This window comes from Mustela nigripes, chromosome 2, assembly GCF_022355385.1.
Source record: "Mustela nigripes isolate SB6536 chromosome 2, MUSNIG.SB6536, whole genome shotgun sequence".
NCBI classification, from domain to species: Eukaryota; Metazoa; Chordata; class Mammalia; order Carnivora; family Mustelidae; genus Mustela; species Mustela nigripes.
In genome coordinates, this window is record NC_081558.1 from 100234842 (window position 1) to 100256843 (window position 22002).

Genomic DNA, 22002 nt, shown 5'->3' on the forward strand with positions numbered 1-22002 from the left:
CCTCAAACCTCAATGAGATTCTACCACACACCTAAAAGAATCGCTGAACCGAAAAAGACCAACCACATCAAATACTGAGGGGGATGTGGAGTCACACGCCGCCACAAGCCACATAAGATGATACGTGTGCTCTGGAAAACAGTCTGGCAGTTTCTTAAAAGGTTCAACATCCACCAGATGACCCAGCAAGTCCACTCCCAGCTACAGAAACAAAAGAAACAAAAGCGAACATCTACGCAAACACTTGAATGCACACATTCAGAGCAGCTCTGTTTGCAATAGGCCAGAACGATCAGATATCGCAAAACCACCCAAACACCCAGCCACACACGGACAGAGATAAACAAGTCGCGGTCTGTCCATGCAATGGAAGGATGGAGACACTCGACAGCACAGGTAAGTCTCAAAGTCACTGCGCTCAGTGAAAGAAACCAGGCCAAAAAGGTATGTATGCTGAATATAGACAATTTTAGCAAATGCAAACTCAGGTACAGAGACAGCAAGCTAATTAGGGGCTGCCTGGGGTGAGGAGGAGTAGGAAGAGGAGGGAGAAATGACAAAGGTGAACCAATGCTCCCTGGGGAGAGAAGGATATGTTCGTTATCTTGATCATGGGCTGTGTGTGTGTTGTGTGTGTGTGTGTGTGTGTGTGTGTGTGTGTATCTCACAGGTGGTGTGGAAACGTGTCAAATTTCTTAAATTGTACACTTTCAATATGTCTAGTTTGTTATAAATCTGTTTTATTTATATATATATATACATATGTATGTATATGTGTGTGTATATATATATCTCCTCAATAAAGCTGTTGCATTTAAGGAAGACTTGGTTTGCTCACAAAGTCTCAATTACAAGAAATAACACAAACAGACCCCGTGTCCGTCATGTGGGAGGAAACACAGCTCGGACATGTTCTTTTGTCCGGGGCATCAACGCACAGCAGCGAGGGGCCCCATCCTTCCGCTCTCAACCTGTCTTTCTGACCTGGGGCAAGTTACTCAGTCCTTCCCGGGCAGCTTCTGCTTCATAAAAAGGAGATAACAGAATACTGACAGAATACGGACAAAATGGGGCTGTAGAGAGGATGACACATAGGAGTGGCACCCAGCTCCCCACCTGAACAGTTAAAAATGACAATGACCATCAATCAGTATTCTCATGGAGATGCAAATCCCTGACCCGTCTGTAATTCAGAAGCACTCAATCTTATCTTTGCTCCGTAGGATCATGGGCAATGTTTATTCTACTTTCTGCTCATCTGCATTTTCTATACTTTTAGATTGAACATATTCTCTTTTTAGAAAAAAAAAATTAAGGGGGGGGGCGGAGAACCTAGATCTATTTATGTAGCTACATTTTTCTCCACATCTTAGAGTAAAAACAATATATTTAAAAGCCAGTTTCCATTAAATGCCATAGAGGTCAGCCGCGAGATGAAAATGTCAGGGATTGGGGGGAAGGGAAATGTACCCGACTCAGCAGCAAGAAATCGGGCACCGGGCCAAGGTCGCGATTCACTTAACTTTTCCTGGTTCTTTGCTTAGACCTGCATCAAATTCACCACAAGGTCTGTTTCCTCCTTCAAACCCTCATTCCTGCACTTGCTCAGGTGACCTCACCTTCTTCGTCACCAACAGGACTCGCCGCCCCATCTATTCCCAGGGGCATCCTCCTGGCCTCTCTGATCTCCCTGTCCCCAAAGAAGGAGAGATCCTCCCGCCCCCAGGAAACGCAGCCCCTGCATCCTGCCCTCTCTGGAGAATTTGTTCCACCAGTCACTCTCTCCTTTGGTTCCTTCCTGTGTACCTAAAAGCACGCTCATGACCCACTTTGCAGAACTCTTCCTATGACCCAGCTATGCGGCTAATCTCACTTGTTTCTGTCTCTTTCCTAAGACGGCAGATTTACGTCCTCGATTTCCTCTCCTCAGTTCCTTATCATCAGACGTCTCCATGTGACCCCTAGAGAGTAATTTTCAGACCCTGTCTCCCTCAATTACAATTACGTGTTCTCTGTCCTGGCTGCACTGTAGGTTCCTCTAGAGAGCTTCACCAACACTAATGCCTGGGGCTGCTGATCAAACTGCGCTGACCTGCAGCCCAGCTGTCAGGGTTTTTAAAGGTCCCCAGATGAGCGTCATGTGCTACCACGGTTAAGAACCAATCCCATGGCCGCTGCAGGCCTTGCTCTTGGGGTCTGTGGGACAATCCGGAACTCTTTCGAGCCCCCCTGCCCTGTCTGGCACACAGCCCCACAGACAACACTCTCCACCCCCTGCCCCACTCTGTGGAGCTTTACTTGGATGACTGGCAAACATACCCCACACTTGATTTCTCTCTGGAGCTTTCCTCCCAGGTCTGCGCCAAAACCCAAAAGCGTCTGCCATCACCCAGAATTCAGCTCATCTGAAGGTACAGCACCTTTTATCCTCAGATCAACCACCCCCCAGGCTTCTCATTTTGACAACGGGTCTCTCTCATGCCTTCTCCAGAAACCTTAGAAATAACTTTTTCATCTTCTCTGGTTCCCCAACCGCACCGGCCAGTCCCAAACTCTCAACTCTCTCATTGCTGTGTTGAGCCAGAGCTCCTGGGCAATGCTACACACGATTTCCCACCTTCCTCCCAGCCACCTGCCTGCACTTCCCCGGGAGGTGTGACCGTGACCCAGTGTACTCCAGCTGTTCCAGGGAGGCAACCCACACAGGCAGGAGGCCACACTATGTGGAAAGCAGCCATCTGCGGACTACAGGTGTGTGGCAGGAGTAATGAGTGGCTAGGGGGACAGTCCCCAAGCCATGAATCTTCAATTCCATCCAGGTCCCTGAGGCAAACTGTCTACCTATTCTGTGGGGACCAAGCTGTCAAACGGGCCAGAGAGGACTTTTCCAGGGTGGAGAAGTCAGCAGGGAATTTGTCCTCAGCAGCAAAGACCTGGAGGTGCGGGAAGAGAGAAAGGGGTGCAGGGCCCTCCCCCAGAAGAGCAAAAGCACCGGAGGGAGCATGTGCTTGGTGCACGGGGAAGGACGGGCGGGTGAGCACACACGCAGTCAGAGCTAGGCACCGCAGCCCGCTCTGGTGGGGTCAGCCCTCTTCCATCACATCACTCACAATCCCAACAGCTCTCTACTATACCTTCCAATCTCACTAACATCTCAGCGCAAACACCTAAATCCGGGAAGCATGAAGGGCTACAGGACTGGTTCATTGTCCATGTCGAGCTGTGGGAGCGGGAGCAGGAGCAGAGAGAAGTTGGGCAGGCCACGGCAATGGCTACTGGGAGGACCCGTGCAGCCAGGCCCGAGAGCCAGTCTGGCGGACCTGGGGCTCTGTGAGACGGTGAAGAGGAGGCCGGAGTTCACGAAACGGGGAAGTGGGAACAGAGATGGCAGACCAGGCCTTCCTGACTTTGAGAAAATGAACAAACTGGCTCCTCGAGTGAAGACAAACTTGCCACTTTGTTTACGTCTAACATCTGGCCCAAGACAGCATGGGGACCGGGCAGCAGAGGACGCGGTTTCTCTGTCATCATCGGGGACTACAAAGTGTGGCAGAGGAGGAGCGTCACTCAAGAGATCAAGTAGAGGGCACCTGGGTGGCTCAGTGGGTTAAGCCTCTGCCTTCGGCTCAGGTCATGATCCCAGGGTCCTGGGATCGAGTCCCGCATCGGGCTCTCTGCTCAGCAGGGAGCCTGCTTCCTCCTCTCTCTCTACCTGCCTCTCTGCCTACTTGTGATCTCTGTCAAATAAATAAATAAAACCTTTAAAAAGAAAAGAAAAGAAAAGAAATCAAGTATAGGCTGCCAGGGGCACTTGGGTGGCACAGTGAGGCCTCTGGCTCTTGGTTTCGGCTCAGGTCGGGATCTCAGGGTTGGGATCTTGAGCCCCGAGTTGGGCTCCACGTTCTGTTCCTCAAGGACTCCGTTCAGATTCTCTTTCCCTCTCCCGCCCCTCCCACCTCTCTCACTCTCTCTACCAAATAAATAAATAAATCTTTAGAAAAAGAAAAAGAATAGGCTTCCATCTCCCCTGCCGACCTCCAGCTTGTCCCTGGGTCCCCCTCCCTACTTCTACCCCATGGTAAGGTGGCCCGATGGAAAAGCCGTTGGGAGCAGGGAAAGCTTTTCTAGGCACCAGCTCAAAAGAAGCTGTGTTTGGCACACGAATGAGTGTGCACGGTAGAGTTCACGGTCATGATGGCCAAACAGAAAGTCAGCGGAGACGGTGTCCTGCTGGGAGCAACAGAAGACAGGCTAGAACGGGCAAGTCCAAAAACAAACACACTAGTGGTTACTAAACCCAGAAAGTGACTCAGAGGAAAGACGCAGCACCTGAAGTTTGGAAGGCATCCCACAGCGGGTCTTGTCCTCGCTCCCGCCCAGTGCAGGGAGCGCTCCTCTGGCGTCCCCACCACGTGTGCCGGCGGCCCCCACACATATTCACCACCCCATCCAGCAGTCCACTCCACGGCCAAGCAGAGATCATTGTTAGAAAATTCTTCCTTACCTCGAACTCGAATCTGCTTCCCTCCAGCTATCCTAGCACACCCCCAACCCCAGAACATCCAGAGAAGTCTAGTCCCTCCTTTGTGATGATGTCTGAGGTCAGATGTACTTTTTCCTTGGTGTCTCTCCTCCTGGTTGACGTCTAACTGACTCCTCCTAAGACGTGGTTTCCAAGCCCAGCACCATCCACTCACTCACCATCCTCTGTTCTCTCACTGTCAACGTGCATCTTAGACATAACCCCCACTCTCCCCCCCATCCCAGGCATATGCAGCTCCCAGGTCAGGGTTTGACCTCACAGAGGAAAGCAGGGCTGGGACTAGGCTCTTGCATGTGGCGCTGAAGCCTCTGATGGGCTCACATGAAGCCCGTCAGTCCCCATATCCATTCCATAGTGACTTGCTTACACACAGCGACCATAGCCAGGCATGACCAGCGAGAAAAGTAGCCTCAAGAATGCCCCAACAGGGGGTGCCTCAGTGGCTCAGTTGGTTAAGTGTCTGCTTTCTGCTTGGGTCATGATCCCAGGGTCCTGGGATTGAGTGCTGTGTCAGCCTCCCCGCTTGGTGGGGAGCCTGCTTCCCCCTCTCCCCCGCTCATGCTCTCTCTCTCAAATAAATAAATAAAATCTTAAAAAAAAAAAAAAAAAAGACTGCCCCAACAGGACAGTGCCAGGGAGGGCATGAAATGCGGGTTCCTGGGAACCGGAGAAAAGCTGATGTCCCATTCGGCTGCCTTAAGGAACAGGGACGGAAGCCGCCCAAATGTGAGCTGGCCTACTTGTTCGGAGGCGACACACAGCTCTCTCCAGTACACGGTGCTCACACACAAGGGCGTCCTGGAATCCATGTGCCATCCCAGGGGCATTTCCAGAGAGGATGCAAGCACTGGCTTTAAATGACTGGTTTGGGAAGCTCAAGGCCAATTTAATGAAAGGGAATGCTCACCGAACATGTAGTTATTGATACAGCCCATGGGCCTCCGTCTCCAGCCACCCACTCCCTTGTTGCTGGAAAAGACCCACCATCTGAAAAAGTGTCTCACCATAGCGCTGTGGGCAGAACCACTGAATTATGAATAAGGAGGAGCAGAGTTCCCATTTTACAGAGAGGGAAGCCATGGGCAAAGATTAGCATGCTCGCTCAAAGGGCTGGGCTCCACCAGCGTTCCAACGATGGGATGACACTAGAGCTCTCCCTGGGAAGTCCTGAGGGCGGACAGAGTCACGTGGTAACCATTCCCTGATAAACAAGAAACTCTTAGTGCCAGAGAAACAGCAGCACATGCAACTGTGTTCCCCCGGGACCATGTCAGGCCTCCTCGTGTGGGAAACTGCAATGGTTCCTTAGATGAGGACTTGCTGTCCTTGGAAGCACACGCCTCCCACTCCCGTGCTCCTCTGGGACACAGCATCAGCAGGCACTCTCACGCCAAGGTGAAGTACTCCAGTCGCAGAGCCAGGGGAGTGGGTGCAGTCCCAGCTCCGGCTCTGTCATTTCTAGCTGGAAAAACCTTGAGAAATGCTCAACCTTCCTAGGCTTGTTTCTTCGTCAGAAGGGGACAGTAAAACCACATTCAAAGGACGTAGTAAAATAAGCCCTTTGAGGTACTTGGCACGAAGCCTGGCTCTCACAGAGCACGGAACCAATGGTTATCAATAACATCATCAGCAGGGGAGACCAAGAGGCAGAGAGAACCAGGGGACATCCCGAAGCAGAAGGATGCTATGATTCGGTCAGTAGGTCCTCAGGGGCCAGCTCTGTGCTCTGCTGGTCCCGCGGTTGTCAGGCGAGCACCTGCCTTCATAGGGACAGGAGCTGGGGCTCAGTCATCCAGGCATCCTCACAGCACCGAGCACGGTGTCCTGCACACAGGAAGTACTTCGCAAATCTTCAGCAGTAGGAATAAAACACTGCACACTGCCCTTTCGGGCAAGCACTGGGAGAGAAAACACATTTGAGGGAGGAAATGAGGATGGAAAGGGGCTGACCTGACCAGCCGGCAGGCTGACCACACGGTGGATCTGAGCTTGGGGACCACCGAGTCTGAATTCGAACGCGACACATCAAGGAAACGGAGGTTAGTTCTGTGACTGGCTTCCCCAATCATGCCGAAATTCGAGTCTATTTCTGTCACTTTATGACAATAATCATGTTCCCATTAGTTGTTTTTCCTGCTTCCATCCATACTTTGCAATGAACATTTTTCTTTTTAAAATCTGTTCTGTGACTAAACCTAAGGAGGGCAAAAGTGTAGTATTTCTTTCCTTGGGGAAAAGAAATCTTGGCCTGTGAGTCAGGACTGAGACATTCCCTTCGAGCCCAAGCCCAACAACATGCAACAGATCTGGTCTTGATGTGGACTTTCCAGGAGAGTCCAATCCAAATATTAGAAGAGAAATGTCTGGAATGTATGAAGCTGAACCACACGAAGTTGCTCTTTTTTTAGCAGAAACTATTAGTAGTCAAGTATCAAATACCACTGATCATCAAATATTAGTAACTTCATATGGTTCCTGCTAATGCTTACAAAGTCGTTGTTATTACCTTCTGCTGGAGCAAACCCCCGAGGACAGGGACTTTCCCCCATCTTTCTTTTGTTCTTCCCACTGCCCCTGCCACAGAACACTCACTAGATGCTCAAGAGACACTTGCTGAGTGGGAAAGTAGTACTACCTCAGTTCTCTTGAACGGATACGTATGAAGCACTGTGAAGGACGCGGAGGCAGCCCGGTCCCACAGGAAGCTGGAGGGGCTTGGAGCCAGGCGAACCTGCAGGTGCCTGAACTTAGAAGCATAATGGTATATGTGAGGACAAAGCCTCTGTTTGCTCCCCAAGTGTGTGTGTGTTTTTTTAAAGATTTTATTTATTTATTTGACAGAGAGAGATGACAAGTAGGCAGAGAGGCAGGTAGAGAGAGAGAGAGGAGGAAGCAGGCTCCCTGCTGAGCAGAGAGCCCGATGCGGGGCTTGATCCCAGGACCCTGAGATCATGACCTAAGATGAAGGCAGAGGCTTAACCCACTGAGCCACCCAGGAGCCCTGCTCCCCAAATGTTTAACGAGGGCCTATTATATGCCAAGCAATGTGCTGGGTGCTAGGGAAATGCAGTAGTGAGAAAAGAGATGGGGTCCCTGCCTTCAGGGGGCTTACTGTCTCTAAGGGGAGGGAGACATTACTCAATGAGTAGCCCAAATACAAAGAAAACAGTAACTAAAGTAAACGTGACCAAAGGCCTGGTGCTCTGACTGCATCAGGAAGCTCCATCGGGCTTCCCTGACACGCAAACACGTAAGTGGAGGTCTGAAATATCTGCAGTAGGCAGATTATTAGACACTCAAAGAAAAGCAGGTTTGCGGGTAAAAAGAGAGGGATGAAGAGGTAAAGCAAAGACTTTCAGGGCAGTGAGGGGTTCTATGTGATACAATCATGGAGGTTACATGGTCTAAACCCATGGGATGTGCAATACCAAGAGTGAACCCAAAAGTCAACTGTGGACTTCAGTAGATACCGATGTGTCAACGCTGGTTCAAGGACTGGAACAAATATACCTCTCTGGTGGGGACGCTGGTGGTGGGGGAGGGGCCGTGGGGCTAGAATGGGGATACAGGTAGGAGGCCTATGGAAACTCTGCATTTTCTGCCCTATTTTGCTATGAACCTAAATCTGCTCTTACATAAAATAAAGTTTATTAATGAAAAAGTTAAAGACAGACAGACAAGCAGGAATACAGGGGAGGGGTACAGCAAACAGAAAACAACAGGAGCAACGGGCCCTACCTGAATCAGAGTACAAGAGTCCAGGTGACTGTCAAGGTCATTCTGCCTGGAATGCAGACGGCAGGGGTGGAGGCTTAGGGAGAGACCAGAGCCAGAAGAACCCAAGAATCCGTCCTTGTCTCTTTTCCTCTTTCTCAACAGACATTTAAAGCAGTGAGGAGCCCGTAACTTGAAATGAAAAAGTGACATCCTAACCTCAGTCATGGAGTGGGCCTCCTGTCCTCTCCCCAGGATGATTCTCCCCTGCTGTCATTAGCCAAGTGAGTCCAAGGATGTGAACACCCTCAAAACAGGTACTACAGGCTTCTGCTAGAGGACCCAAAGAGACAAAAGCTCCCATCCCCACCTGGATGGAGTTGTAACAGTATGTTCCCACCCCGTGTCAACAAGCAGCTGTTGGCAGGGTGGCTGATACCCAAAGTGCAGTTCACAGGCACCAGGCAGAACGAGGAAATAGCGCCTCAGGGATCAAAACAGTGACATGATTCAAAAATGCACAGGAGACCACAAGGACCTGCAAACTAGAAAGCCAAGGAGAATCTTCACCACCTCAGGCAAAAAAGCCACCTGGGCTCAGGCAGATCACCTGCACACCTGCACGCATGGTCCCTGAGGCTTCCCTGGGCCACAGTGAGGCGCCAGACTTCCAGGTGTTTCACCAAGACACTGAGCCAGAGGAAGAACACAAACGCCACACGCTGGGGAGGGAACAAGCCCCCCCAAACTGGGGTACAGTCTGCCAGCCGAAGCAGCTCACATGTGCTGATGGAGAACCGGGCTGTGAGGACAAGGAACAGGTGACACTCAGGTGACACTGAGTGTCGGGAATAGCTACCTTCTCTGAGAAGTACATACGTTTCTCAAACCATGCTTGGAAAAACCACACAAATCTAAGGTTTAAAAGAAATTGGGCAAATGAGGGGCAAAAGAAACAAAAACAGAACCCCCAAAATCCACTCTGTGGGAGGCTGGGATAGAGGAAAGAGCAGAGTGGAAACCCCTCATAGCTGTGTCTGACTCCAGGCATGGGGAATTTCCTACGCTCTACAGGGATCAGTTGCAGCCTGACCCTGGCAGGAGGCTCAAGAGTGAACAGCAAAACCAAGGGCTCTGAGCACAGGCGGAGGGACCACAGCCAGTCCTACCGGGAAAGGAGCCCCGACCAGCACAACGGAGGACATCCTAGAGATCCTGCCTCCAATCCCACCTCCCTGCACTTTCCCGATGAGTGCTCTGATGCCCAGAGCTGTCAGCTGGCCTTCATGGAGCCAGTAAGCAGCACAAAAGGCTGAGCTTGATCCCATGACGTTACTCAAAGTTGGGTCCTCCCTGCTCTGCATGGCACTGTCACTATTTCCCAAAGCACCAGGCACCAGCTAACAGTCGGCACAGGCTTTAAAATCAACCAGATCGGGTTCAATGTCTGGCTCTGCCTCTTACTAACAGTAAGTTTCACGAATTCTTGTGCTACTCAGTTTCCTTTCCGGTCAGCTGGGGACGGCCACCAGCACCACCAACCCTGACGGACTGCTTGAGCCTCAGAGAGAACATGTGCAGAACACCTGGAGTGTAGATGAGGGCAGAGCAAGGGCAGCAATGATTCTGCTTCTAGGGGTCCGCAGAATTTGGATTCCTGCAGAAAGTCTTGCCAGAGTGCCCAGCAATTCCGGGGATGTGTCTCCATTCTAGATTATAATGTTCTCACCAGCAAAGGCATCAAGTGACCCAACCCAGGCCACAGACTTTTTATTCAGCATACTTTGTTTGCTTTGAGACTGATTCATCCACCTATTTCTGGGAGGAGGACATATAATGCTTTAAAAATTTAACAGACAGTGCAAGCTCAGAGAATCAATATTCAAACAAAGTCTGCCGAAGGCTGTTCAGGATAAAGGCTGGGGGCCTAGAAGCTGAAGACAAAAGGGGAATGTGCTGGGTCCCATGCATCTTACTTCCTGTCTAACTGGAGAAAGCAGACCCTAGGACCACATGTAGCCAGGATGTTCCCGGCCAAGCTCAAATTTACAGGTCACCTCTTTAACCAAGAACAACCACAAAGGGGTGCGTGACAACTTGGAACACAGAGCTCCTGGGCCACCCCTCCCCCATCCCCCCAGGCCAAGGGCAGGCCCAGCTCAGGGAGAACAGGAAAGCAACCCTCATTCCAGTCTGAACCACTTATCATCACACTTCTATCTACACAATTCCAGAAGAAACAACCTAGAGTTAACTTCTAGAAAGTCCTGGGAGGGGTGCCTGGATGGCTCAGTGGGTTAAAGCCTCTGCCTTTGGCTCAGGTCATGATCCCAGAGTCCTGGGATTGAGACCCACATCGAGCCCCACATCAGGACCTCTGCTCTGTGGGGAGCCTGCTTCCTCCGCTCTCTCTGCATGCCTCTCCGCCTACCTGTGATCTCTGCCAAATAAATAAATAAAATCTTAAAAAAAAAAAAAAAAAAGAGTTGTAGAAAGTTCTGGGAGAGCAGTAAAAGCGGTAATGAGGAAATTATTATTCTGACCAAGAAAGGTTCGAGCATAGTTTCTAGGTAAACATAAGAAATTAGGAGCAGTAGTATTCCTTTATCCAACCTAGCCAGATAGAAGACTGGAAAAAATGCCTGCATTGAGGACAGAAGCCTCCCTTAACTGTGGACGCTTTTTAAATGGCCTATCACAGCAATGTGACCTGCTGCACGGCAAAGACTTGTACGGGTAGAATCCGGGTCCTTATCCTAAATGGAATCCTAACTAGAAATAGTTCCCTTCTTTTTGCTGAAAGAACAGCTTTCCAAGAAATATAAAGCAAGCCACAGAGGTGGGATTTAAGGTCAGGCATGTGAACATTCCATAGCCCTAAATCCCACAAGCTGATAACATTCTATCCCAGAAAAACCTGGGCGAGAATGAAACCAGAACAAAGAGGCTCTTGTGAGGTGCTTAAGCCTGCTATCAGCTCATCTCCAAGGGCTCAGGGTCACACTCTGCTGGGGGGTGGGATGGGGGCACAGATGGCTGTCCAGCCAGCTCTGGCCCTCATGACCCTGCTCTCCAGGCACAGCTTCCGTCATGCTCAGTCTGCAGGACTGAGTGGAAGGGCCTTTAATCTGAACCTGCACCAATCAGCAGGCAGAAGAAAACTCGGTAAACAAAGTCGAAATGCTTAGCTCTTAAAGAAAAAAACCCAAAACAAAAAAACTCTCAAAATCTAATTATCTTTCAAAATCTAAGTATCATGGAAACAACTGATAGCTGAGATTCGCTTCAAATAACGGAAGAAAGAATGGTGAGGAACATAAATGAAACAAGACTGGCTAGCAGTTGGTCACTGTCAAAGACAGACAACAGTCGCATGGGTTTAATTTCACTGTTCTCTCTACTTTCGTATGTTTGAGATGTTTCATTCTAAGTAAAAAAAAAAAAAATCATACAAAAGCAATGTGAAAATGTAGGTAAATATAAAAATTAAAAAGAAAACAAAAACCACACACAGTCCTATAACCAGAGAGAATTACTGTCAACATTTCTATTTGCTTCCAATCTTTTCCACATTCTTTCTTGTTTCCAAAATAATGTCGTCTGCCTATACTGTTTTGTGACTTGCTCTCCATTCCTCTCTTACTTTATCTTGAGAATTATTCAAGTCTTTAACTGTCCTTTAAGAATATGATTGTCACATAGTCTTTTGTCAAAAGGTAAGCCAAAATCTATTTCCAGTATTTGACTTTTGTAAGTAAGGGTGTGGTGAACCAGAGGATGACATTTCTAATATAGGTGATTCCAAGTTAAGAAAGAAATTTCTGGGGGCACCTGGGTTGCTCAGTGGGTTGGGGCCTCTGCCTTTGGTTCGGGTCGTGGTTCCAGGGTCCTGGGATTGAGTCCTGCATCGGGCCCTCTGCTCAGCGGGGAGCCTGCTTCCTCCTCTCTCTCTGCCTGCTTCTCTGTCTGTCAAATAAATAAGTAAAATCTTTTTAAAAAGAAAGGAAGGAAGGAAGGAAGGAAGGAAGGAAGGAAGAAAGAAAGAAAGAAATTAATTAATCTGGATATGTCCCCAAACATAATCCGACAGCATACAGGCAAAGGAATAGTAAGGAAGAAGCTGCTGGCTCCCAGATTAGATCACTGTGAGCACTTACTAACTTTCCAGGTACCTGCTATTGCCAAGGCCATGGTGGGAGGAAATGATAACAGACATAAAACTGAAACATGGTCATGAAGTGCCTCTCAGGCAAAACTTCACAAACCAGATCCACCCAAGGAGTTCAAGACATCTGCCAGCATCTCTGAAAGGCTCAAGTCTTGAAATACTAAGTTTCCAAAGGCAAGGAGATTTGCAGGGGCCTGGGGTGGTAGAGGAAGGCTCTGTAGGCAAAGGAAAGGATCCAGCGGCTTCTCAGAGACCCCTCAGAGACCCCCCCCCCAACACTCAATCATGCCAAGCCAATGACACTAACAGAATTAAGAGAACTGACATCGCTTAGTCCTATCATTGCGTTCTTTCCCTGGAGCCTTAAAGATGATTTCTTCCCTCCAAAAAAAGAAAATCCACAAAATCCTCAGGATGGGGAGATGAGAGGGATCTTGTTTCCCTGCCCTGTTTGTCCCTGCCAAGAAGTCGATTTGGCAGAATATCTGGGAAGACAATACCTCATACCATCAGTCAGAGTGCCAGTCAAAGATGTAATTTTTCTTTCTGAAGCAAATCCATAAGTGGCCCATTTTGTGACACATGGTAACGACTGAGAGCTGACCACGTTCTAGCTACGCTCCGTCTGGCCTTCCTGGACTCCCGTGAAGCAACGGGAGCCTCTGAATCAGACTGTGGGCTCTGGCCAGCAGCCGGGAAGGGTCACACTGCAGCCGTCCTGCACAGGGAGCCACAGTGAGACCTTCTCTAGAGGCGGCCCAAGGACGCAGTGAATACAACAGCGCTGCAGTGGGACCGGGAAGAGGACTGCAGGAGACCGGGGTTTCTTCCCGTTTCCTTCCCTTGACCCCTCCCTGTCTACCATTTCCATTTTTTATTTCAGAAAGGACAACCGTGGCTCTCTTAGGATGGAGTAGAGAAAAAGTCAGGCTGTCACAACCTGAACACACACGAATAGCAGCCTCTCCAAACTGAGTTCCATCCAGTCCTCTTTCCCAACCCTCCCCAAACACAGGGGTCCCAAGGATTGCCCTAAGGCTGCTGAGCCACCAAAATGCTCAAGAGCATCATCATTTACACGTGCTCTATGATGACTACTACGGAAAAATTATAAAAGTATGTGCAGGGATAGCAAATTCACAAATGATTTTTTTAAATCTTTTGTTGTTGTTACAGAGTTGTTTTGACTGTAGAAAATTAGCTTAAGAAAAGGTTATTACCTAACAGGACTTGGGGAGGGGAGGGAGAAAAAGGAACTCATGCATTGTTGGTGGGAATAGAAATTGGTGTAGTCACTGGAAAATCAGAGGGAGGTTCCTCAAAAAATTAAAAACATTAATACCATATGATCCAGTAATTCCACTACTGGGTATTTACACAAAGAAAATGAAAACAGATGAAAATATCTGTGTCCCCCCATGTTTTACTGCAGCATTATTTACAATAGCCAAGACATGGGAAAAACTGAAGTGTCCATCAGCAGACAAATATTTAGATACACACACACACACACACACACACACACACACACTGGAGTGTTACTGAGCTATAAAAAAAGAATGAGATCTTGCCATTTGTGACAACAGGGATGGACCTAGAGGGTATTACACCAAGTAAAATATGTCAGAGAAAGACAAATTACCATATGATTTTACTTATATAGAATCTAAAAAACGAAATGAACACACAAACAAAAAGCAGAAAATAGACCCATAAATACAGAGAACAAACTAATGATTGCCAGAGGAGTGGGCAGTTTGGGGGAAGGGGATGGCCAAAAAGGTGCAGAGGAGAGGGAGATACAGGCTTCCAGTTCTGGAAAGAAGAACCTCCGGATAAAAGTTCCGGCGTAGGGAATGAAGTCAGTGGTGCTATTACAGTGTTGTACGGTGGAGGACGGTACCTGCCCAGTGATGAGCACAACGACACAATGCACACACTTACGAGCCACTATGTTGTACACCTGAAACTAAAGTAACACCATGTGCCAACTCTACTCCAATTAAAAAAAAAAAAGTTATTACCAACATTCCATTTATATATTTCACTGAGATTGGAACCTCTCAAAGCATGAGTTCATTTCTGACCTAAGTCCATGTCCTCCCTCTGGATTCATATATCACAGAAAAAGCTGGTGGGGAAAAACAAACAAACAGAAAGGAAACCTAAGACGACATGCAATTCTCCTCTTCAGCGGATTCCCTCACACAGCGATCTTTAAAAACTGGGCCAGAAAGCTCAACAAGCTTCTATGCACAGGGCTTGAACTTTACCTTTTTCCCCTGAAAAGAAGCAGAAGAGCTAAAATATAAACACAGAGCAGCTGTCTTCTGGCAAAGACAGCACCCCACTGCGCAGAGCCACACCCTGACACCGAGACATGCACCAACCCTGGCCCATCCCTGAGCCCCAGCCAACGGAACTGCTCCGCATCTCCCCACGGGCCCCTGAGCTCACCCTCTGATGGAAGAATGGACAGGAACCGCAGGCTGGGGTGGCTCCAAATCTGCCAACCTCCTGCTGGCAGTGCCAACACCTGCCCACACGTAGTGATGGCACCAGCAAGAAAAGTTACCTTGCAGACAGCTGCCTGGAGAACGGCGTCAAAGCCCCCCTCGGGTGCGTCGCGGTTCCGGGACACCCGCTGTTTGCGGACCTCCTCGTTGAAGCTGTCCACTCTGTCTGTAAGAGGCAGCAGATGGCGGAACCCAAAGGATGGGACGCAGTTTGGGAATAACTTGTAACTGGAGAGAAAGAAAAGGCGAGTCACTTTCTAGCACTGTAAGTAAATCCTGAACGACCAAGCACTCTGTGTTCACGGAGCGCCTCGAGCAGCCCTAGTCAGTATTCCCCGCTCCTACGGTGCGCCCCCGGGACAGGCAGCATGGAGTGGACAAAGAGAAACAACATGGTTCTTGCTCTACAAACATCAAGGCCTAAGCTACAGGCAAGTCGGCATATCCAGGTTGCTCAGGGAACGGAATGGAAAAACGGTTCGAAAAAAGTAGCAATAATCATGGTTACTCCACATGGGGGAGCCCTGCCGCGGGCCTTGAAAGATGCAGGGGACCCATGGCACAGGCACCATGGCCCAGGCAGCACAGCAAGGAAGGCTCTTCTGGGCCAGGGATGGTGGGCAAAGCCAAGTGAGAGCAGCCTGAGTGGGGGTCTGCTTTGAAGCCAGCTTCCCACATCCCCTCTGCTGCCGCCGTGTGCCTAAACATCGCAGAACCCCTTTGTGCCGACCCACGCAGAGACACCACGACATCCTGGTGCATGAGCACGTCAATGGAACAGGAGTGAATGCATTCTTTCCGCTACTGCACGTGTTGGTAAATAGTGCAGTGATAAGCGATCAGCTCTCCTAAATGCAGCAGAAATCCTTCAGAAACAAACCATCTGCAAATGGAAGGTTAGCTCTGGCAGCTGGGGAAGAGGCAAGCACGGCATCTCGATGGCAGGTGGGCACTGCTTCTTTCTCCCACAAGACTGGACAGTCTCATCTGCAGTCTGCAGTAGAGATCCCCATGTTAGGAGTTAGCTGGACGGTGAGGGGGTCAGGGCTGGGGTCCCCAAGTAAAGATGGAGTCAGGACAGCTACAGTGAAACAGCACTGATGTCCTGTTTGGCAGCTTAGACAGGACTGCATGGACATTCTACTCTGCAGCCTTTGCAGAAATGACTTCTGCAAACCGTTCTAAAATAAGATAGCTAACCACAACAGCATGCGTCAATATCACGGGCAAGGGGCAGTTAAGACATAAGCCCCCAGATGTCAGCATAAAAAGGACCATCAGCATGTGGACATTAACAGGTAGACAGAAATGTGCCCAAAGCCCTGATTGGCATGACTCAGCACACTCTGAATGCTTAAGAAAGTTCTGCAAAAGACCTCCTAAAAACCCTCAAACTCAAAAAAAAAAAAAAAAAAAAAAAAAACCAAAAAAAAACCCTCAAACTCAGCAACTCCGAGGGTCCCCCTCCCTCTCTGGGAGCTTTGTACTTTTGCTCAGTAAACTTGGCTTGGCTGCCCACCACTCTTTGGTCTGCCACGTCATTCTGTGAATTGGCGTGACCAACAACTGTGGGCACTAAGGGGACAGAAAATCCTGTAGCACCAAGTGGCCCCATACCTGGAGGAAGTGAGATCCCCTATCTCCCTGACATAAGAAGGGAGGCCTTACGCTGTTTCACAAATGGATTCTCTAGGGGAGAGGCGGGAGGCGAGAGGGTCCTGGGCACAGAGCAGCACACATGCCAGAGCCCTGTGGCAGGAGAAAACATGGGGAGCCCAAGCACTGGGAGGCCGGGAAAGTGCAGGGCAGGAAATGAGGGTGAGGCTAGGCCAAGGGGAGGCTGGGAAGGCAGACTGAAAGAGACCAGGCAGGTGTGTGGGCTCTCTCAGAATAAAAGACGAAAAAAAAACTACTAATGGAGAGGCATGGTGGGAAGGCTTTATAATCCAATTTAAGCTGTGTGCATGGGAAGGGAAACAGGCCTAGCAACTATTAGGGGATCCTGCCTGACAGCCGCCAAGCAGCAACAGCCAGGGCAGGTCTGGACAGGCTCCCTTTCTCCAAGTGAGAGGCAACCTGTAGCTTTCTAAGAGACCATTCCATTCTCCCGTGGGACCTGCAGTGCCTGCTCTGTCCACCAGGCCACAACAAATCGGCCCTGGACAGAGTGGACCCCACTGCCAAAATGGCCTGGGCGCTCTCCGGATGGAGGTGGGAGTTGCCCGCTTCCCCACATCTGCCTCCCCTTTGTTTCACTCCCTCCCTCTTCTTTCCTTCACCTGAGCCTTGCGCTTTCTAGAACCCCGGCCACTCAAACATTTTATCCCCATTTCATTCTGCCACGAAGGAAAGGTCATGGAAATGGTATTCCCGGCTGGAAGGAAAGGAGTAGAGGTCCCATCAGCAGTTATTACAACTGGACAAATGGACAGATGCAGGGGGAAGTATATATACACCCACTCCCTTCCTCCAAGCCACTACACCTCTCTGTGTGGTTCTGGTGCACATGGGAGTTCAGGTGCGTGTGCGTGCATGTGTGTGTGTGTGCGTGCGTGCGTGCGTGTGTGTGTGTGTGTGTGTGTGCCGGCTGGGTTCATCAAGTAGGTTGAGGAAAGGGAGGGAGGAGCAGGACATTAACTGTCGTTCAGTGAGAAAGCCAGAGAAGCTGTGGAAAGCTCACCAAAGTGAGCCTGGCATTTTTTTACCCTTTCCCTTTCATTCCCACTAGCAACGTTAAGTAGATCTATCTTTACCTGGAGAATGACTGTTAAATAATCGGGAACTAGACGATGTGTTTGCCAGAGAGAAGTCTTCATGGCAGAGAAATTACTATCATCAAATCAGTCACCTCTTTATGAGAGAAAACAGCTTTGTCCCACTGAATGTCTCACAGTCACTAAAACACAATGTCCTCTGTGACTAGTTATTTAATTTAACCTCTGGAAGGCCTGAGTGAACTGAAGGTCTGGGTGTTTGGGGGCCTAATGCTGAGAAACATTCCAACCCGCACCTTGTGTCTGCCCAGAGAGCCCTGTTTAGGGCCATGTATAGGGAGTTACTAAATTAAGAATCATGAAGCAACTAGGTAAATAAAGTATGTAGGCTTAAGTTGCCTGAGGGGAGCACATATATATGAAAACAGATTGCAATTTAAAGACACTAGATCCAGGCAAATCCAGAAAATAATCCAAAGCTTCAGGACAACATTATGGGTTAAGCTGACGTGGAAAGAGCTCCCCTCTTACTGTAAATATTTAGAACTGCTGGATAACATAAGATTTGTCAAACTGTCAACACGTAAACGTTAATATAAAAGCTTAGCAGGGAAATCCCAGGTACCAGAAATGAAGGGGAAAAAATCGTTTGACAAATAAGCACGCTTAGGAGATGATAGGTAGGCCTGGGGCGAGAGCTCAGGCCGAGGAGAACCCAGATGTGTCAGGACCACCCGGGTGGAGGTCCTAAGGGCTGGGGGTGGGAGTCGAACAGGGACAGATGAAGCCTGGGAACCGGGCTCTCCACAGAACGCTGAGCGCCACAAAAGAGCTGCTCTGTCACCAAAATCAAAGACAAAAATTCCAGCCGTTGGCCTGGGAAAGAAGCAAGGAAGAGCCACTCCAGGCCCAGAGCGAGATGAATCACCCATAAAAATTGTTCACTACAGACCCGAGCAAGTCAGAAGTCACTGTTTTTATGGTGAAGGAATGTCCAACTGAGACGAACAGGAAAACTTGTCCCACGGAGACCCAGAGGATCCCGGCGGCAGCAGGCAGACACCCGACCCGCAAGGATGCAGACGCACCAGCCGGCACGCCTGGGGCCGAGATGCTCGCGTGGAAAACCAGCGTGGGCGAAGAAGCTGATGGCGAAGTTCTGGACCCCACAAGAAACAAGCCACCGGGAAGGAAGGTCCACAAACGCAACAAACAGGAAGAGCTGCTGTTCTAGAAACGGGGGCAACAGAATGATCTGAAGCACGGTAAGACGAGGTACTTCAGACAGCAAAGGAGAGGAGAGAACAGATACCAAAAGCTGAAACAGGGTAGTATTAGAAGGAAAAAGAGTCAGAAGGCTCGGGGAGGAGGGGGCACCCAGTGTCAAAAACAGAAGTTTGGAATAGAACCAACTAAAAAATATAGTCAGTGAAATAAAAAACGAATCATCAATGTATGGATGACGCAATTGATGAACAAAATGGTAAACTAGAAGAAATGTCCTATTCTGGAAATTAGTGTTAGAAAATGAAGGGGGGGTGTCCAAGAGGAAATGTCTACAAATAGTCAAGAGTAAAAACATGTATTCTCAGGCTAAACATGCAGACCAGATTCTGAGCAATGTAAAGAAAAGTCAGTTCAATCTAGACACACTGAAATGTGCATCATTACAGAATAGGAAAAACATAGGAAGATATTAAAAGCCACCAGAGAGAAGGCAAACCATCAGACGGACAGCAGACTTCTCACTGGCCACAAGATATGCCAGAACACAATGAAATCATCCCATTAAGGTGGGGAAGGAAGACTCTGAGCCCTTGGAAGAAATACAGGAAGGGTAAGAAAAAACATAAATGATGAAGGATGAAATGCGTTATCTCAGTTGTTCAGATTTTCACATGTATATTTCTGTATGTGTGTGTGTGTGTGTGTGGCGAGAACATTTAAGATCTACTCTCTTAACTTCCAAGTATACAAGTATGTGTTCCAAGTCTGGTATCGTCAACGATCAGAACTGTGCTCTACATTTCATCCCCAGAACAAATTCATCTTTTAACTAGAAGTCTGTATCTTTCGACCAAAGTCTCCTCCACGTCCCAGCCCCCAGCAACCCCCAGTCTACTGTTTCTATGAATTTGGCTTTTCTGGATTCCACATATAAATGTGACATGACATGTATTTCTTTTCTTTTTTAAAAGATGTATTTTTAGAGAGAGAGAGAGAGCGAGCACGCAAACAAGTTCAGAGTGGGGAAGGGAAGAGGGAGCAAGAGTCTTAAGCAGACTCCCCACGAAGCCCAACGCAGGCCTCAGTCCCACAACCCCAGAATCACAACCTGAGCAGAAACCAAGAGTCAGACGTTCAACCCACTGCACCTCCAGGAACCCTGAGACATGACACATATTTCAGCAACAGCCTGATACCCCTGGCAAAAGAAAGTATGTTGGGGACCAGAGATGACATACTGCATTCATCTTCAAATCCTGTATCAGTGAACATGACATGATTTTTCCCAGTGACACTCTTCCTGGTTACTCAGAATAGCAATTAAACAGTTCTTTAATCTGATTACATTATACTATGTCTTCTTTTCTTATTATGGCAGCCCTGGTACTACTTACTTCAGTTCTAGTGTTTCTAACACATTCTAAGATGGGAAGGGACGCGTCCAGGACTTTGATCTTTCGGCAAAAATGTCTGGAGCAGGAGGAAGGAAAAACCTCAGGAAAGCCCAGTGAAAATTTGGCTCTCTTGTCGTTGAGGTGTCCCACAGAGGCGGTAAGTCCCTCCCTCCTGACTCTATCCTCCCAAAACTTCCTGGGGGCTGCTGCTGTTCTCCCTCCCACAGGGGAGAGAAACCCAACCGAAGGTGCCACTGGAGCCCGAGAAGAACCCTGTGACCTTCCTCCGCACACTAGCTGAAGGAAAAGCACAGGCAAGGATCACAGACAGTGTGCCCCAAGCCAGGGATGAAAGCAAACCAGGGAGGTGAGCCAGCTGGGACACGAGATAGTGTTAGGACAGCAGTGGCCAACCATGGGGTTCAAGCCCGGCACAACCAGACCTCCCCATTGTTCTAGAAAACCTGCAAATCCTGGTTCTTCTTCTTTTGTTTTTTTGTTTTTGTTTTTAAGATTTTATTTATCTGGGAGAGTGTGAGTGGGGAGGAGGAGCAGAAGGAGAGGTAAGCACGCAGGACTCAATGTGGGGCTGGATCCCGCTGCCCCAAGATCATGACCTGAGCTGAAATCAAGAGTCAGACGCTCAACCGACTGAGCCACCCAGGTGCCCCAATCCTGGTTATTCTTGGTTAGATCTTCTATTTCTTTAAATGCTGGTAACTAATTCACAGTGCCATTGAAACTCAGAAAGGCAAACAAAGCACACACGGGCTGGAACAGCCACCTCGCGCTGTTCTCCCACAAGCAGCGGGTATCTCTGAGACCTGGGACCCCACCAGTGGGGTCCACTCCCTAGCCGTGAGAAGATCAATCTCAGCCTGTCTCACTCAGCCACAGAGTGACTCCCTGATGTGGTGCGCAGCTTGGAGAAGAGAGATTTGTCCAACTGGGCCCTGATGTTTCCTTCAAAACTCCCATTCTTCACTAGATTTCCTGTCTTGCAGTCTTTCAGTGTGCCTGTGCTCACTGTGAAGACCTTCACTGTCCACAGCTGGTTCTGCCTTCTAGGCCCAGAGGGGGGCTCTGGAAAAGCAGCATGTAACAACCTAGAATATTCGAATGCTGAGTTCCCAGAGCCATTCCCTCATCCTCTCCAGGCTTCCAATGTAGCGTATCTCACAGTGAACGGAGGGTCCTGGGAAAATGACTGTGGAGACACCCCAGTCTGTCTGCAGACACGGCACACTCAGAGGGCAAGGGTGAAAAAGAAGTAGACAGCCTCACTATTCTTGATGAATTAGAAAAAGATTTTTTTTTTTTTAAGATTTTATTTATTTGGCAGAGAGAGAGCGCGCACAAGCAGGGGGAGCAGTAGGTAGAGGGAGAAACAGACTCCTTGGTGAGTAGGGAGCCCAATATGGGGCTCTCTCCCAGGACACTTGGATCATGACCTGAGATGAAGGCAGATGCTTAAAGGACTGAGTCCCCTAGGCGCCCTGAAAAAAGTTTTGGTTAAGATGCTGTTGCACCTGGTCAGCAGCAAAGCTCCAACCAGAGGACATCTGGCACTGAGACTCGGCTGAAGAGGCCTTGGAGTCAGGACCAGACTAACAACACCAGCAGTCACCCGTGGCCAGGAGGAAGCTAAACCCAGCAAATGATGACACGTAGGCCTCTTCACAGTTAAGGAACTTAGATTCACTTTTGTATTTAAACCTTTTTCTTA

The 22002-nt window shown here is 49.0% G+C and overlaps 1 protein-coding gene across 2 annotated transcripts in view; it reads right to left on the reverse strand.

Annotated features, from left to right (window-relative positions):
• Positions 1-22002, reverse strand: part of ITGB5 (integrin subunit beta 5) — a 113423-nt gene that overhangs the window by 54283 nt on the left and 37138 nt on the right. For both annotated transcript variants that reach the window (XM_059391119.1, XM_059391118.1), the window contains exon 5: positions 15001-15169. In XM_059391119.1, the coding sequence (XP_059247102.1) occupies positions 15001-15169 (169 nt within the window). The remainder of the gene's footprint in view (positions 1-15000; positions 15170-22002) is intronic.